At 43.5% G+C, this 17550-nt stretch overlaps 2 protein-coding genes and 1 long non-coding RNA gene across 5 annotated transcripts in view; 1 reads left to right on the top strand and 2 right to left on the bottom strand.

Annotated features, from left to right (window-relative positions):
• Window positions 1-818: 818 nt before the first annotated feature.
• On the top strand, window positions 819-15102 carry LOC111655485 (neuron navigator 2-like). 2 transcript variants are annotated; one of them, XM_087174147.1, is made up of 19 exons: window positions 819-901; window positions 2162-2185; window positions 2556-2630; window positions 4267-4350; window positions 4445-4568; window positions 4816-4988; window positions 7143-7315; window positions 7422-7575; window positions 7723-7903; window positions 8083-8183; window positions 8286-8381; window positions 8496-8673; window positions 8926-9161; window positions 9691-9842; window positions 10161-10232; window positions 10359-10555; window positions 10649-10767; window positions 11551-11751; window positions 12083-15102. In XM_087174147.1, exons 1-19 carry the CDS (start codon window positions 851-853, stop codon window positions 12206-12208), a joined length of 2517 nt encoding a protein of 838 aa, XP_087030273.1. In that variant the 5' UTR covers window positions 819-850; the 3' UTR covers window positions 12209-15102. The 2 variants fall into 2 exon arrangements, with proteins under 2 accessions (XP_087030273.1, XP_023262686.2); XM_023406918.2 differs by having other exon boundaries at window positions 4813-4988.
• LOC111655486 (uncharacterized) lies at window positions 840-4144 on the bottom strand. 2 transcript variants are annotated; one of them, XR_015437289.1, is made up of 4 exons: window positions 3635-4144; window positions 3371-3536; window positions 3001-3147; window positions 840-948 (listed from the first exon to the last, which is right to left on the bottom strand). It is a non-coding gene; the product is annotated as an uncharacterized LOC111655486 (long non-coding RNA). The 2 variants fall into 2 exon arrangements; XR_002760810.2 differs by having other exon boundaries at window positions 3402-3536.
• Window positions 15103-15157: 55 nt separating the features above from the next.
• Window positions 15158-17550, bottom strand: part of dbx1a (developing brain homeobox 1a) — a 3294-nt gene continuing 901 nt past the window's right edge. The window contains exons 3-4 of the mRNA XM_023406921.2: window positions 16000-16202; window positions 15158-15862 (exon numbers count right to left, since the gene is read on the bottom strand). Coding sequence (XP_023262689.1) covers window positions 15575-15862; window positions 16000-16202 — 491 coding nt within the window. The 3' untranslated portion in view covers window positions 15158-15574. The remainder of the gene's footprint in view (window positions 15863-15999; window positions 16203-17550) is intronic.

The following is a 17550-nucleotide window of genomic DNA, read 5'->3' as shown; positions in this document are numbered from 1 at the left end:
CACCATTTCCATGTGTTAAGGTAGCTATAGCTTGTTAAAAACACTGTTAACTTCTGCTGTGTGTTCTGTGGAATTAGCTAGCACATTAGCGAACAATCTACTCAGAAGCTAGCATGCGAGTTTGGTCTGGACCACACTCATTTTCCCAGGGGGCTCTGCCCTGTCCCAGAGGTCACATCTGAAATGCCTCCACGTCTGAAAATAAACTTTGTGGTTTATAGAAATACTGGAGAAAGTTTCATGCTTTAGTCATAAAATGCACAATACTTTCCATATACAAGCTTATCTGCTGTACTTTAAAGTTAAAAGAGACTAAAAAACAATCATAAAAATTTTTAATGTTTGTAAAGCATCAGTATCAGCAGAAAAAAATTTAAGTAAACAAGGCTCTGTATAATTATTGCTGAGAAAATGTGTGTAATAAACAGCCTGTACTGTTGTGGCATCTAAACGGCAACATGATATTATAGGAAATCTTTGCCGAGCAGTGAGTTTTCTTCAGTTCAGAGAGCTGCACATTGAATGTCGATACAAGAGCAGTTTCTGCTTTTACCTGTGGAATTATGAAATATTGAGTATTTGAAGCCAGAAAATACACATTTCCCATGTAATCCATCCGGATATCTGACTCAAACACCCTGTGAGAAAAATGTCTGACTGTAGGCACACAGACAGCTCACATGTATACACACACTGTAGGCAGTCACAGTGTAGCTCCTCCCCCCCCCCCTCTGTGGGCTGGTTTACTCACCTAGGCAGGTGTAGCAGAGAAACTCTCAGACACTGGATCCCTGCTCGGCTCCGGCTGGTCCTTCGAGTCAGAGGTTTGAAATCAGAGAGTGGAGGCAAAATGATGGCGACTTTATCCCTGACGGGCACCGTCACGTCCTGGCAGCAAACGGTAGGGCTGTAGAGTGCAGGAGTCCTTCATTCTGGTTTTTTTGTGCCCTGTTGGAGTTAAATACAGCTGTAAGTCAAAGGTTTAATGACATAAGATATATTAGCAGATATTTTTTATGGCTCTGTTTCTTTATCAGTAAATGATAATATGAGGTAAAGGTGACATGTCTGACGCTGGAGTCTCCTCAGATGCTTCATATCAGAAAAACTAACCTGATATTTGGAAATTGGAAAAATCAAGGATTTTGCATCAGAGTGAGATCTCTGTGTTTTGTGTGCTTCTCCAAGACAGACAGGCTGCTCTGTTTGTACAGGTGCCACTTTCTTAACCATCCACTAATGCCACAGAACACATGTGCCTTCACACATGCACGGACACATTATGCTGTTGAAACCTGTTTTGGTTATTAGTGGTTTGTAGGTGGAACCGTGTGAAAAATAATTTATTATCAGCTCATCTGCTTCGCAACACAGTCGCCGTGTACAGGCCTCCAACAGGAATTTAAAATAGAATTACTGAAAGATTAAAAATTTAATTACAGAAAAACAACAAGAAAGCACCTCCTGGTCCTCTGAAGTTATTTAATACTTAGTGATCAACAATCGTGCCAGATTTGTTAATTCAGAGACAAATGCATGAGTTCATAGGTAAAATATACAAAAAATAGATCTCACAAAAATCGAACCAAAATCTACACAAAGATAATAAAACAAAATAAGCAGGAACAAGAACACAACCTCTTTGGCTAGTGTAATATGACTTCAGTTTGTTTCTAATAATACAGTACAATACATTTTGAAATTATGCACATTAAATGCTTTAAACTTGAAACAATTATTGTGCCCGGTGCAGTCTGTTCACATTTAAATGTGGGTGTTGCATGTTTCACTGTTTTGGTCATCAGCAGCAGGAGGGGGGGGGAGGAGGGTGTGTTGTGTTCGTGCGAGCATTTGTTTTGCGTGTTCTCTGTATGTCTTTTCTTACTATTGTCCTCTGTGCTGTCCATGAACACAATGGGACTCACACATTCAGATGTCTCAGTGAAATGCCTGCAGGAGGACATCTCTGCTTTCCAGACATATTACACCAGACAATCTCCTCCACAGTTTATAAAGCTCATCTCCAAGGAGCTAATAAATCAATCAGGAGTCAGTACATGTGCAGCTGCTTGAACTGCTCTTCTTTTTCATTAAAGCATGTCAAAATTCAGTCAATGTGTCCTATAATGATTTTCTCTTCTTCTGATGTTTGTTTTTACAGAATGAGGAGAAGTCGCAGTCGGAGGTAAGTGTCAACCCGCCCACAGCACTTCTGCCCTCTTTAATTTTCTGTGTGTAGTGGCCGGACTTGTTGGAACATGGGGTTGTTTTCACAGTTGTATCCAGTTACATGTGTAACTGTATTGTGACTGACCCTGTAACAGGCTGTTGTTCCTCTATGAGCACCTGTTTGCACCTGAATGTCGTCTTTTATGCATCTGCTGTGTTTCATCTCTTAATCTGAACATATCAGAGCTCTGATCTGGGAGCCTCCCTCATTTGTTGCTACAGTATTTTTGTGTCTGTGTGTGTGTTTGGTATTGAATGCTTTTATGGAGCCAGTACGTATGCTTTTATGTTGGCGCTTTTTGATGTGGCACTTTTTACGTCTTCAGATCCGCAAGCTGCGCCGGGAGCTGGATGCCTCCCAGGAGAAGGTTTCCGCCCTGACGACACAGCTGAGCGCCAACGTAAGTGAACAAGCACACTCTCACACTCACACACACACACACACACACACACACACACACACACACACTGTCTTCTTCTAGTGTTTATCTTATTGAATCACTTATATAGCCAATAAGAAATTTATATGTGTATTTTATCAACAAAGGGCTACACAGCTTTGCCCAAAAGTTTAATATAGTGTGAGTTTTTAATGTGTCAAAAACAAACTAATAATTTCTGAAACTACATGTAATCGATATTTCATGACCTGAAGCAGACGTTTAAGGTGTTTTGCCAAAAGACAGTCTCCACTTAATGAAGTTGTGAAGTTTGCTGCTCCCAAACATTTCCAGAATATTCATCAAATACTGAACAGAGCACTTTACTCACAGAAGGTGTAATTTTACATCTGGCAGAACCATCAGAAAAGCGTCTCCAGACACGATCCTTTCTGCCACCTTAGCTTCTATATTGCACAAGTCTCGCCACGCTTCGCTTGTAATCTGCTGTCTGAGTCAGAGCACGCCGGCGGTTCGACTGTGGATTAGAGATATGGAGGAAAGGCAGAGGTGTTAGATTACAGTAGGGAGTCAAGTCTCAGCACACTGCTGAGGGACTGTCCCAGATGTGGACTGAAGATTTACAGTTAATGATGCCTGGATACAAGGAGTGGTGCGAGTGTTGAAAGAAAAACACAGAGAGAGATCAGTGGAGTTGAAAGTTTGGGGGGGGGGTTATGTTCAAATATTTGATTACACACCGTAGACAGATGATGAATTATCTGAACACACCTTGGAGCCCCCGAGGCCGAGATTCTGAGAACATCTTCTGCTGCGAAAAGACACGACGTCACTCATCACCTCATTCAACTCTCACACACACTTCCTTCAGGCGGGCGCACATCATTTGTATTTGCGGTCTAAAGCCTAATACAATAGAATGAAGGATGACTGCGCTCGCTTAAACCAGCAAAATCTTTTAGAATTCATATTTGTTGTATATGTATTAATACATATATACTCACATTGTATTATTTTCTTTTGACAAGTGATGCTTATCTTCCATGTGTTTGCTCCCAAACCAAGAGTCTGAAGCCTCCTGTGTTTTCATCCCTTTGTCAGAAAGTCAATTTATCTCAGATGAACTCGGCCAGAAATCCATCAAATAAGGCTGGAACATAAAAATCACATAGCCTGTAGTCAGGAGAGGTTTATCCGATGACTTCATGTTGTCATCAGGACTGTCTCTGGTCTTCATGTGGATCTCGCTCCAAGGACTTTCAGTGAAGATGATGTAATGGTTTGGCTTCAGTGTTGGTGTTCGTGACTGACCTACAGGGGATGATCATTTATCAAAGGAAATTATGGTTTTCGCACAATTATTTGTGTTTGGTTATGTTTTCGTTTTGGTATGATGATTACTCCACTGATGTCATGTTTTTAGTGCCAAGGTTGAGGCAGTTTTTTTTCTCATGTCCAGTTGCTCAGATGTAGTCGGCTGTGACTCATCTTCTCAGCTCAGTGGAGACGTCTTCACTCCCTCGTATTCTTAAACAAACTCTCCACATTCATGCGGTCATTAGCAATCCAGCAATCTCTCTATTAATGCCCTCAGCTCCGACTAAACACATTTGTAACCTGTCTGTTTCTCCTGCAGGCTCACCTGGTGGCAGCATTTGAACAGAGTCTGGGCAACATGACCATTCGACTGAAGAGTCTCACCTTGACAGCAGAGCAGAAGGTGAAAACAGCTCGGCCTGCGCTGCAAACTAATCAAAGTGCACATTCACTCTCGCTGCAGTCGACCTCATCCTCTTCTCATTTTGTCTGTGTAGGACTCTGAGCTGAATGAGCTGAGGAAGACCATCGAGCTGCTGAAGAAGCAGAACGCCGTCGCTCAGGCCGCCATCAACGGAGTCATCAACACACCTGAACTTGCGCCTAAAGGGGACAGGACAGGTACAGATCAACACGGCCAGCACTACGCAGAGCAAAGGATATTCAACGTTTATATTTATAATTTGAATTTTGGTGCCAACATTTTAGAAACTGACTAAGAAAGATCCCACAATCTGTCCAAAGCACAAAGCAACTAGAAAACAAAACTTTCAGTCCAAAATTTGGAGGCTGTGCGCAACACCTTTTGAGATTAAATGAAAGATATATTTCAGCCCAATACAAACACATGCCTGTCTCTCCTCAGCAGGCAGTAACAGCAGTCCACAGCAGCAGCAGCAGAATCAGCAGCCGGACCTGCGCATCAGGAGGCAGCACTCCTCCGACAGCGTCAGCAGCGTCGCCAGCGCCACCAGCCATTCCAGTGTGGGCTCCAACCTCGACACTGACGCCAAGAACAAGAAGAAAAACAAGAAGAACTGGGTAAGATGAAAGATTCATTAAAAATGAGGAACTGTGAGAGACTCGATTTGAGTTTGTGATAAGTTACAAAAACAAACAAAAACAGAAGGCAGCCAGGACGCCTGGTGGTTTTTTGTTTTAGTCTTTGTCTCTTTGTGTATTTCCGTGTGTGTTGGTGTCACATGTTTGGGTTTCTGCCCCTTCAGGCATCTTTCACTGGAGAAAAGGTGAATACACTTAGGATTTCCATAGACTCTGTCCTGTTGAATATCACGTAATGGCTGATTTGGTGATTTGCAGATAAAAAAACAAAAAAAAGGAATTAGACATTTGTAATAGAAGTGGATTAAATGTGCTTGTATTATAGTAGTCGTCTCTTTACCTGCAAACGACCAAATCAGTGCTTACTGGATAGTGTGTAGTCCTAATGTCAGCTCATTCATTGTTTTCATCTCATGTACTTTCACTTACAACTTTAAAGACAAGAACTTTTCCTTTTTGTTGTTGAAAGAGTTTTTTGTGCACCGGAGGACAAGTCAGAGACGATGAAGTACGCAGCTTTTTTATTTCCTCTCTGTCCTGTAGACTGACGTGTTAGTCTCCTGTGGTTGTCCAATGATCCTGATGTTGTTGAATTTTCTAGGAAGAGCAGTGTGCTGCTGTCTGGTAGCTGTTAAAGCGTTTCCTGCTTTAGGTCACTGTGATAATAAATTAGCCTCCTGAGTGAGTGTGAGTGTGTGTGTACGTGTGTATGTGTGTTTCCAGCTGTCAGTCTTTGTGTGGCTGAGACCCCACAGAGGAGGGCCCTTCATGCAGGTGCTGCTCACTCAGTGTGTGATATGGAGTGTATAGGGGCTGTGTGGAGAGTATATAATGGATCATGAAAGAGTCTCAGTTTTCACGGTGGCTGTGATGTAGAATTAGTTTGCAGCTGCCTGGAAGTCAAATGAAATCAGCTCTAGTCTTGTCGGGGCCTCGAGTTTAATCTCTGTCCCTCCATTAACACATTAACACACCCGAACCCATATGAACATGTGCTGTTTTGTCTCTGTGTCTTCCTCTGCTTCGCTTCATGTGGCAGGTCTATGAGGTAAGAATGGTATGCTGCGTGAAATGAAAGAAACAAAGCTGCCTAACCCCTGCGCCTTTTCTAGGTTACTAACCTCTGTCCTTTTCCTCCTGTCCTCTGCTGCCACTGTAGTGCCTTTCCTCCCCTCCTCAACACTGCTTCCCCCTGAGAACTGCTCTTATGACACTTGAGCCAGCTCTGGAAAGGAGAAATCCACCTGAAAATACTTGAACACTGAGAGAAAGAAAAAGGGTATTATTGATGCAGCTTGTGCCTCTGGGTCCACTTGTAGTGGAGAAACACATAACACACATGACATAATGTTGAGATATTTAAGAGCAATATCTGGATTTGCTGCAGCTCCCTGACAATAAAAGAGGCTTTCTTTTAAAGTAAAATACTACACAGAGCAAAAGACACACAACCTCATGAAATTATGTTGATAAGAGTATCAAGTATTCACAGTGGATTTCTGCTTTAAACACAATCTCAAATCACGAGAAAATTGAACAGATTTTGAGATTTGATATTTGGCTGTTGCATTACATGCAATTTGAATATGGCTAAGTTTTGGTTTTGACAGATTTGAACCAAGAGTTACACAGACAAGTCCAGCTTAGAAAACACTGAAGTGAAAAAAGTTCCTAATTATGCATCATAGTCTCTCCATGTAAGTTTAGAAAAAAATCCGAATTAAATACTGGTTATCAAGCAGTCAACACTGTCACCTACTTCCCTTGAATGTTCTCCTATAATACATTAAGAAAGGTACCGCCGAATCAGATTTTCAGCATTCTTGAACATTAAAAAACAACTTTCTTAAAAATAAAAAAAGAGTCATACAGAGAGTATAAATCAGAGGTTATACACTAACACATTACACACACAGGTTGTGTGTGTGTGTAATGTGTTTGTGTTCAGAGCTGAAGCTCAAGTCATAAGACAGCCTACCCATATTTCCCTTACCTTTCTTTCCCTTTACTTTTTCACAGCTGTTTTCCTCCACTTCCCCCGGCACACTCTTCCTCTCCCTCTCAGCCTTGTGTATTTGGGAGTGTGTCCCTCACTTCCTCACCATCTCTCGCTCTCTCTCTTTCTTCCTGCAGCTGCGAAGCTCCTTCAAACAAGCGTTCAGCAAGAAGAAATCTCCAAAGTCGGCGTCTTCTCACTCCGACATTGAGGAGATGACGGACTCGTCTCTGCCGTCCTCCCCCAAACTGCCCCACAACGGCACCTCATCCACCAGCCACATGCTCAGGAACACACACTCCAACACGCTGTATGTACACATCATCATCTGTATGTCATTGTGTGACCATTTTTATCCTACACAACAAACTCTACTTGAATAACAATATTTCATGTCACTAAATTATGTTGCACAGATTGTCAGAGTGTTTGGACAGCGAGGCGGAGACGGTGATGCAGCTGCGGAGTGAGCTCAGGGAGAAGGAGATGAAGCTGACAGACATCCGCCTGGAAGCTCTCAGCTCCGCCCATCAGCTGGACCAGCTCCGGGAGGCCATGAACCGCATGCAGGTCTGCGCACACACACACACAAAGCACTCACAGACAGATACTATAGTTGACTGCTAAACTGCTAAAGCTCTGTGGTAACACTTTAAACAATGATACAAACACATGGGATCATTTTTTCCTCAATTTTTCTTTTGTGTGTGTTTGTAGGTGGAGATCGAGAAACTGAAGGCGGAGAACGACCGTCTGAAGTTGGAGAACCAGGGCAGCAGAACAGGGTCCCAGGCCTCCATCTCATCTTCTCCTCCCCCTCACACAAACAGCCAGGCGCCGGGACCTGGGCTGTCCCAGCAGAGCCTCAACCTCACCACCAGTGAGTCCACCAGCCTGGGTAAGACAGAGCCCAATATACAATGTGAATTTACATGCATTAAAGTAACTTTTAAAACATGGAAACAGTCAAGTGATTTAAATCAGCCAGTGACTCAAATATTTAACTAATAAACATGTTAATGGAGAAGTCCTTGGAAATGTAGAAACCTCGTCTAACTCGCTCTTCCCTCCTGTCAGACATGCTGCTGGATGACACTGGCGGAGAGGGAGGGATGAGGAAGGAGGGGAGACACGTCAAGATCGTCGTCAGCCTGGACGAGGACAGGAAGTGGGGAGAGGTGAGACCAGTTTGAAAAATACAAAACTATTGTTTATTGGTTACGATTGTGTTACCTGTCGGCTTCTTGGTTTCTAAAACCAGTCATGCTTTTCAATCGCAGGAGGGCCGGCCACGCCACTTTCTGATTGGCTGCATCGGTGTGAGTGGTAAAACCAAGTGGGATGTTCTGGACGGAGTGGTCCGACGCCTTTTCAAGGTAAACGAGCTATAAACACAGAATCAGATGCTGGTATTATATAGAAACTAATCACAAAGACAAACTTTGAATCCTTTAAAAAGCTGCTAAATGTAGAAACTTTGTGTGTGACAGGAGTACATTACCCACGTGGACCCTGTGAGCCAGCTGGGCCTGAGCTCAGACAGTGTGGAGGGATACAACATCGGAGAGATCCACCGGCACAGCAGCCTCAGCGCCGCCCACACACCCGAGCTGCTGCCCTGCGGCTACCTGGTGGGAGACAGCAACACCATCAGCATCCAGCTCAAAGGTACCGAGGCCTCGTAAAGTCAAGGCTGCAAATGGTTACACTGTGCTGCTGCTTCCAGTCAATGAAGTTATTTGATCTTTAACAGTCTGTTGACTGATAGAAGGATAAAACCAGTTCTAATTTCATTGTGCTGGTAAATCAAAGCAGATATCTTACGTCAGATATTTCCAGAAACTCATCGTCCATCCTCTGCAGATCAGTTTTCTCCTCTGATATGAACATCCTGACGTGTGTGTGTGTGTGTCTCTCCAGGTGTGAGCACTGAGAACGTGGACTCGCTAGTGTTCGACACGCTGATCCCGAAGCCGATGCTGCAGCGCTACGTCTCCCTGCTGAAGGAGCACAGACGAGTCATCCTGTCGGGCCCCAGCGGCACGGGGAAGACATACCTGGCCAATCAGCTGTCTCGACACCTGCTGCTGCTGGAGGGCCGACCTCTGACCCCGCACGCTGTTGTCACATTTAACGTGGACCACAAGTCCAGCAAGGTAAACACACAGAACAAAATCAGTATTAGTATGTGTATTAGTGTTGAAATTTAACATCAAAATGGACTGACTTTAATTCTGTTGCAGTTTCTGTTAAATTACAAATTGTCATACTTCGAATGGGAGCCACAACAACTGAAAACAAAAGTCCCTATAAAAATAACTACACACTGTTTTAAATTAAAGGCCGTGGGAAGGTATTATGTTTAAAGGTAAAATTAATTACTATGTTAAAGTTTCCAAAAGTTGATTAATGAGAGAAAGCCATAGTGACTTGACAGGAACGTTCTGCACATTTTTTAAGATTTGAAAAATATATTAAATACAAATTCAAAATGTATGATACAAAATAGTATTTTGACATTAGTAATGTTTTGAGAAAGTAGAGCACCAGATAGATAATTTAACACATCAGGACAAAGAGCTCAATATTGACCTTCTATCCTCTCAACTTTTTGACTCTGTTGCTCCAAGATAAAAAAAATTGCTAATGGTTACATGGTTTTAAATGTTCTCTCTCTCTCTGTAGGAATTGCGTCAGTACCTGTCAGGTTTGGCCGAGCAGTGCAGCGGTGTGCCGGGGGTGGAGAGCCCTCTAGTGGTCATTCTGGACAACCTGCACCATGTCAGCTCCCTGGGAGAGATCTTCAACGGCCTCTTCAACTGCAACTACCAGCACTGGTCAGTTCTCTCTCTCTCTCTCTCTCTCTCTCACACACACACTCACACACACACACACACTCACACTCTCTCACACACACACACACTCACACTCTCTCACACACACACACACACACACGTTCGTCTTTATCTAAAAATGAATGTTTGCATGAATGTGGATAGAGTTAACCAAAAGATGTTTCACTTCACTTGTGACTAAATGTTTTTAATTCAAAGTAGAGCCCTGTTAACTCTCTCAACTGTTCTACATCACACATGTCCAGGACTGATTTCAACCAATGAGACACAGTAATATTCAGTGTGTTTCTCTCCTCTCAGCCCCTACATTATTGGCACCATGAGCCAAGCCACGTCGTCTGCCCCCAACCTGCAGCTTCACCACAACTTCAGGTAAACTGCTGCAGATCTCCCCCTCACACTCCTGGCAGCTCAATGTTGAAAGATTCACTTGGTCTAAAACATTTCTGGGAAAGTTTTTAACACTTTGTATGACGTACCTGTGTGTTGTCTGACCAGGTGGGTGCTGTGTGCCAACCACATGGAGCCAGTGAAAGGCTTCCTTGGTCGCTACCTGAGGAGGAAGCTGATCGAGACGGAGATCGGCAGCCGAACGCGCAACATGGAGCTGGTGAAGATCATTGACTGGATCCCGCGGGTTTGGCACCACCTCAACCGCTTCCTGGAGACACACAGCTCCTCTGACGTCACCATCGGTAAGAGGACTTTGCACGACTGATGAAGGGTCAGTTCATTAAAGTCAGCCCAGAAACGGCCGGCGTCTTACCTCTCTGCTCTGTGCTTTGCAGGACCTCGTCTCTTCCTGTCGTGTCCCATGGATGTGGAGGGATCCAGGGTTTGGTTCACTGACCTCTGGAACTACTCCATCATCCCCTACATGCTGGAGGCCGTACGGGAGGGACTGCAGGTAACAACATCACACACAGTTGGTTTGTTTTCCCAAAGAACAGCTGGTCCAGTTTCTGTTGATGGCTCCGATGTGGGATTTTCACAATATTTTTTATAGGCAACAATAAAACTAATTAATAACGAAACTTGATTTGACGTCCTGAGGGGATGTTTAATCTGAATGGAGGGGAAGTGTAATGAGTTTGAGAATGATGGAATTGTTCAGATTTGCCCTCTCGGAGGACCAGGGTTATGTTCATCAAAGTGAAATGGATTCAATTTGTACTATTAATCTGCGTGTAATTAGCATCTGATTTAATTAGGTGGCAGCTAATTACCACAGTGCAACCTCTGATTGAAGGGGATGCTGAAAGGCAGAGTTCAGTAGAGGAATTTGTCTCTCATCAGCTTAGAGGAGAAACCACTATGTAGTCAAACTGAAATGGAAATACTTTTTTTTTTACTGAGTGAAAAATCTCCACATGAAAAACTTCTCTTGGTATCTGATATTTTTAAAAATGAGAAAAGGTATCTTTAGCTGTTCATGTGTATTTAAAACAAATCTAAAATAAGAAAAACCTCTCAAGAAATTAAACAGCTACAAGCAGCTTTTTAATTAAATCAGAGCAGCTTTCAGTTTTGCCTGTTGTCATTGAGGTTTATATTTTTAAAATGCAGCCCTCCTTTTATACATATGCATTTAAGAGGCAGAGACATCTTCAAACAAAACCTCAGACATCAGACAAATCTGCCTCGGAGCATCTTCTAGTATTTTTCAGTCTCATCTTGTGTGTCTCTGTAGTTGTATGGCCGCAGGGCTGCATGGGAGGACCCGGCTGCTTGGGTGATTGACACCTACCCGTGGTCAGCCACGCCCGCTCCAGCTGATTGGCCCCCGCTGCTGCAGCTCCGCCCAGAGGATGTGGGGTTCGATGGCTACTCTGCCCCGAGAGAAGGAGTCAGGAAAGAGCCCCCACAGAGTGACAGCGACGCAGACCCACTGGTGAGCAAAAAATACACACGAAGAAGAACATCTGTTAGCGAGCATTTAAACTAGGCAGGTCAGTCATGCACAAATACATTGAAACAGAAGAAATTTAAGTCTAAACACCTGTCGTCTCTGTTGTTTCCATAAACTCCCTCGTCAGCGTCCTAGCTTGCAAGCTAATGGACCTTATTAATTTATTTTTGGTCAGAGAGGCAGTTCATATTTTTAATGGAAGATGGAGAGTCAAATAAAATAATCAGAAACTTACAGTCTTTGAAGAGAACAGGTGCTTGTTCCATCTCTGAGTTGTGAAGTCCGATCAGACTGACTCTTGTTTTGCCAACAGATGAACATGCTGATGCGTCTGAAGGAGGCGGCGACGTCGTCGAGCCCGCAGAGCTACGACAGCGACTCCAACAGCAACAGCCACCAGGACGACATCCTGGACTCGTCGCTGGAGTCGACCCTGTGATGCCATCAAAACGCAACACTGGGATCAGTTTTCAGGAGAAACTTTTTATAACAAATGTTCTCGCTCTGAGGATGTCTTGTTCAGAGCATAATTTCATGCCACAAAATCCAGCCACCTTAATTTGGGTGCAGGTAACCCAAATATTTAAAAAGAAAAATAAAGTTAAAATTGCATTTCAGAAAACGGGCAACAAAAGTTTCTACTGCACTGCGCTGTTTTGTTTTGTGTTTTTCTTTTTGTTTTGTTTTTTTCACCGCTGTGGCCCGTGGCTCCTGTCAGGAGCCTGACATCTACTTCAGACAGACAGAATAAAAGCACACAGCCTGTCACTGTTAGTGAGGCATCATCACTACCATCGTCATCCAGCCATCAGCGTACGTAAACACCAGCCAGGAATCCTCTATCCTTCACTGAGCCGCAGCTCCAGCTCATCGGGCTGAGATACTCCTGGTCCTGCCTCGCTGCAGTGCGCCTGCGCTGCCTGCAGATGGCGGTACACACCCTTGTCTCTGGAGCATCAGTGAGCCTGAGCTACAAGCTGCTGAGAGCAGAGATGAGGCTGCAGTGAGTTGGACGGATGAACAGCCAGCCACTTCCTGCTTCTGCTTCTCCTCCTCCTCTGCTGCTGAAGTTGCATGTGTGATTGCTGGAGGAGAAACTAAGTTTAAGAGCCAAGAGCCAAAGTGAGTGTTAAGTCCTGCAGAGTGCCTGCACTCACTTCCCAAAACTCCTCAGAAAGATCATTCATTAAAAAAAAAAAAATAGTAATAAAGAAGATGAGTGTCCACAAAAAATAATTAAGAGAGTACTGTTAAAAATATTTCCTACCAGATACATGTTTTGAGTTAAATTCAGAGCCCTTAGTGGACAAAAAAACGATGAGAACTGGTGTGTTTACAAAAAGGAATTCATGATATAAACATGGTTACAAACACTGGTGGCAACATTGCTTCACCAGAACAATGTCAAACTCTGTGGAAAAACATTTCCAAACTAAAGAAACAAGCAAGACAAGGTCAGTTTAACCAAAAAACCTCACCACAATCCTGCTGATACTGTTTCTCCTGGAGTTGACACATCACACGGCATCAAGGTCCTCAGTGGTTACATCCTGCCTTGTGGCTGAGAAACCATTGTTCCACCAAAAGTACTTCCTCTGAAATGGAGCACAATAACATAGTGAGTGTGTGCATTTTCTCAGCCAAAGGCACAACTGTAAACACAGACGCCAGTCAAACCTACTGGAAATAAAAAGCTTATCTTATCCAGTAAAAAATCTGCAGCTAATTTTACAGAGCAAAGTAAAATGTCTCTGAAGACCTGGTTCTCAGAAATAACAAAGACTATCAGGAGGAAATGGTGCTGACTGAGAAATTAACATTCACCACGGCTCGATATATCCTTTTAACAGTGTTTGAGATAATGTCCTTTTCTATCTGTGTTGTATCTTTCCGTGTAGTTTCACAAATAACGCCTCGACCACTTCTAAGTTCTCGCTTTAACCCCTCACAATCCTTTGAGATCTCCATGCACGTTGGCCCAAGCAGGCTGTTGTAGCACAACTCTCTTTTGGTGCTGGACTGAATTATAACAAACAATGCCTTACTCTTTTTCGAACAGACTATGTGCATTAGCTGATTCTTTATTTGTCTAAATGGCTGTAAACTTAACAGGGCTCCGAGTCAAGCGGCGGTTGACCTCGCATCATATCAAACACCAATGCTGTGGGATTGAAGAGACGTGAATGAGAAGCAGTACTTTGGGTTTTTAAATTAAATTGTATGCATGTATGAACCCAGTGCTGAGACGCTGGTGTAAATATTTGGACCTCTAGCAGGAAAGAAAAACATATAGATGTGTTTTTCGGTGCTCGAAATCAGAAGCGTTTGCAGGTTGATCGGATGAAGGAAGTTTAAGAAGATGCGCTTATTTTATACCTCATCTCCATCCTTCAACTATGCTTTCGCCACGCTCCTTGTCTGTTCTGATTATGTGATTTGTGATGATCAAAACTGTCATAACAAACATGTTGAACTAATTAAGTAAGAACTAGTGTATATGCTGCTTTGTTTATAATGATATAATTAATCGGAGGTTTAAAGGTATAAAGGTACTTGTGGTTGGATGATAATGTAAAAGTTTTAACATCATTTCTATGGCTTAAAAAAAAATAAAGTTATTGTACTTTTTGTTGTTGTTGGAAACCTCCCAGCCTGCCTTCTGGGAAAGGGCGGGCAGACGTTAAAGCTGGGGTCATGTCGTTCAGCGCGGCTTCCATCACTTTCAGTGTTTTTGTCACCGATGCTATGCAACATTCATTCTGATCTCCAAATGGAAGCCAAAAGCTCGACGTGCATTTGTGTGTCCCCGTCCCCCCCCCCCGGCGCAGACTTCAGCACTGCCGAGACCTAAAGCATGGAACCAGATTTGTGAAGACTTCTTCGGATTTGTGGCAAACGTTCTTTGTCCATATGTGTGTCTGTGTAATTCATAGAGGCTCTCCTGCTACAGTCCTTGTGAGCACAAAGAGGCTGACTGTGTTTGTCTTGTGAAAAGCTCTGAGAGGTGTGGATGTTGTTGAAGCATTTGACCGGTCTGTGTGTTTATTACTCACAAACTCAATGAATGTTTAGCCTTCTTTGCTATGTACATTTTTTATATGTAACATAACTCTGTAAATAATTGGTTATCTTGCAGCATTTTGATGAATTTTTCTAGCTGATTTGTTACAGTACTTGAAGAGGAGTATTTTGTGTACAGTCTCTTTACATCAGAGCAGATTGATGCCGTTTGTCATCACTGGTCTGTCCAGGGCTCGAGAATTAAATCTGATATCACTGTACTAGTCTTAAGTTATTGTGATCCAATAAAATTAATGATTATTTATGATTTAATTATTTCAAACTGTCCATTTTTGTTCTACACAAAACAAACACACGCAGCCATTGGAATTGTTTACAATTTTATTTGGTGTTTATACAAAAAAATGTGAAATAAACATATATACAGCGCATAATACAACATACTTATTAAACAGATTCATATAAATTATTAACGAAATAGCTACATTTTTCAATAAACAACTCTATTCAAGGTCAAGGCAAAAGTAACTCAATATTCTTGGCATAAAATTTCCATACAAAATTGTACAAAATACTGTACAATTGAACAAAGCTGTGCAAAACAGCAAATTGTATCTCAGAAGCAGATCCTGATGAAGCAACAGACTGAAGTGAAACTTAGTTTTTGAACATTGACATTTATGGGGTTTGTCTCTTACAAATCTGGTCACAGTCTCATATAAAAACAGAACGTGGGTTATATCTCTATATTGGCTTTTTTTTTTTTTTTTTTTTTTTAAATAAATTAAGATACTGTTATTTCTTCTTCATCTGACTCTGAGAAGTCTGAGTGCTTACTGGAGAGAGAAGGAGAGGAGATGCTGGATCCCGCCGACCTCATTCTCTCTCTACTGAACTCTTCCTCATCCTCCTCCTCTTCCTCGGCTGAGGACTTCTTGCCCACGTCGCTGAGGTCCGGGTGCGGGTTGGCTTTGGTGGGCAGCGTCTGCTCACGGCAGCCACCGGACGAAAGCAGCTCTCGTTCCTTTGAGTTCCTCCACTTCATCCGCCGGTTCTGGAACCAGATTTTCACCTGTGGACAAGGGAAAACGGTGAGTGGAAAGTTCTGCGTCAGGTGCAGTGGAATGCGCAGCAGCGTCTTTATGCTCAAATTACGCACGACGTATTGATAATTTTAAGACCACGTGAGCGCTTATGGTGGACTGTTACCTGTGAGTCTTTAAGGCCGAGTTTGGAGGCCAGTTTCTTCCTATCCGGTTTGCTGATGTATTTCTGTTTCTGGAACATTTTCTCCAAGGCCTTGCGCTGCACGTCGGAGAACACCGCCCTCCTCAGCATCCCTCTGCGGGGTTTCCCTCTGGCGGCCAGGGGCCACGAAAATGTCCCGGGGATGGGAACAACGGATGAGGATGCTACAATACAAACACAGAGGAGAAACAGCAACCTATTAGCTTTGTTTACTATGTCGCATCTCAGAAAAACAAATGTTCACAGAGAAGAAATGATCAATACAGCCAGAAAAGGAGCAGCTGGGTGATGGGAAATATCTTACTGCTTTATAAATCTAAGACATCAGAGCGGATCTATATGACTATAGTGATGTCTCTGTAAGGCCATACTTTTAAAGCGGTTATTATTGGAAGTTTTCCCCCATGGAACTGTGCAATACGTCTCTGTTTTGAGTGAAATGGCACGAGGTGACTAATTAGCACATTGGCCGGTCCCCAACCGCATTGGTATGGTAAAGAGGTAGCATATCCTTTAAGGAACCCTGTGAGGGCGGATAGAGGAGTTAATAAACCGTGAACGGTAATTGTGTAGTAATGAACTAACGCAGAAAAGACTCTGGACAGGCGGCGAAGGCCATATATTACCGCAACAAAAGGAGATTTACACTTTCAAACTAAACACAACTGCATACCAGAATACTGATGCCCGGAGGGGGGAGTGAAGAGTGGAGGGGAATGGCGCATTTTTTTTTCTTCATGCCCTCAAATCATTTTCATTAAATGAACACGAAAAGCTATTCAGGGCGCTGGAGTTGTTTTGTTGAGGCATTCAGCTGAGCCCATGAAAAGACTCCATCTCCATTATGATTTGTCTGAATGAAAGCAGGGACTAGCGACTTTATAGACTTTTCTAAGAGATTATTCTTTATCTCAACTCGTTGATTGGCCCGGGTGGAGAATAGAGGAACGTTTAGGGCACAGAGAGAGTGAGGACTGGAGGTCAGTGGTAACCTATCCTATGGGCCGTGCAGCATGCAGGGAAAAACTTTCCCCAGCTGGGACATTCTGGTTGTAGTTTGGCTTTCAAATATTCCCTTTACTCAGAAATCCCACCGCGCAAAACACGTTCCCTTCTCTGCACACTGCTGCCTGGACTTGCCCCTCACTGTAGCTGCCCTGTGGCCGCAGCAGAATCAGGAACAACGACGCGCTATGTGGTCTTGTGAGAATATTGAAAACTCTCAATAGCGCCTAATAGGGAAATTAGTGCATGACTGGTTCACGCCTTTGGCCCGCCTGGTAAAAGTCACTCTCCAGGGTGTGTGGGTGGTTCGCCCGGTGGGAGCTGACCAAATTGGTCACGGTGCTGAAGGCTTTGTTGCCCGCCACAGCGGCCCGGTGGCCCCCCGGGCGCTGTGGGAAAACGTGGGCCGGGAAAATGCCACAACGCCCCCCAATGGGAAGCAGGGGGGGACTATAACTCGCCACCCCGCCTCAAATTTAGAGCGTGACGATTTGGGATAATTGGTTA

Source organism: Seriola lalandi, unplaced genomic scaffold (genome assembly GCF_002814215.2).
Source record: "Seriola lalandi dorsalis isolate HSWRI2012SDOR001 ecotype SW California unplaced genomic scaffold, Sedor1 jcf7180002054319, whole genome shotgun sequence".
NCBI lineage: Eukaryota > Metazoa > Chordata > Actinopteri > Carangiformes > Carangidae > Seriola > Seriola lalandi.
This window is presented reverse-complemented; position numbering and strand designations above follow the sequence as displayed.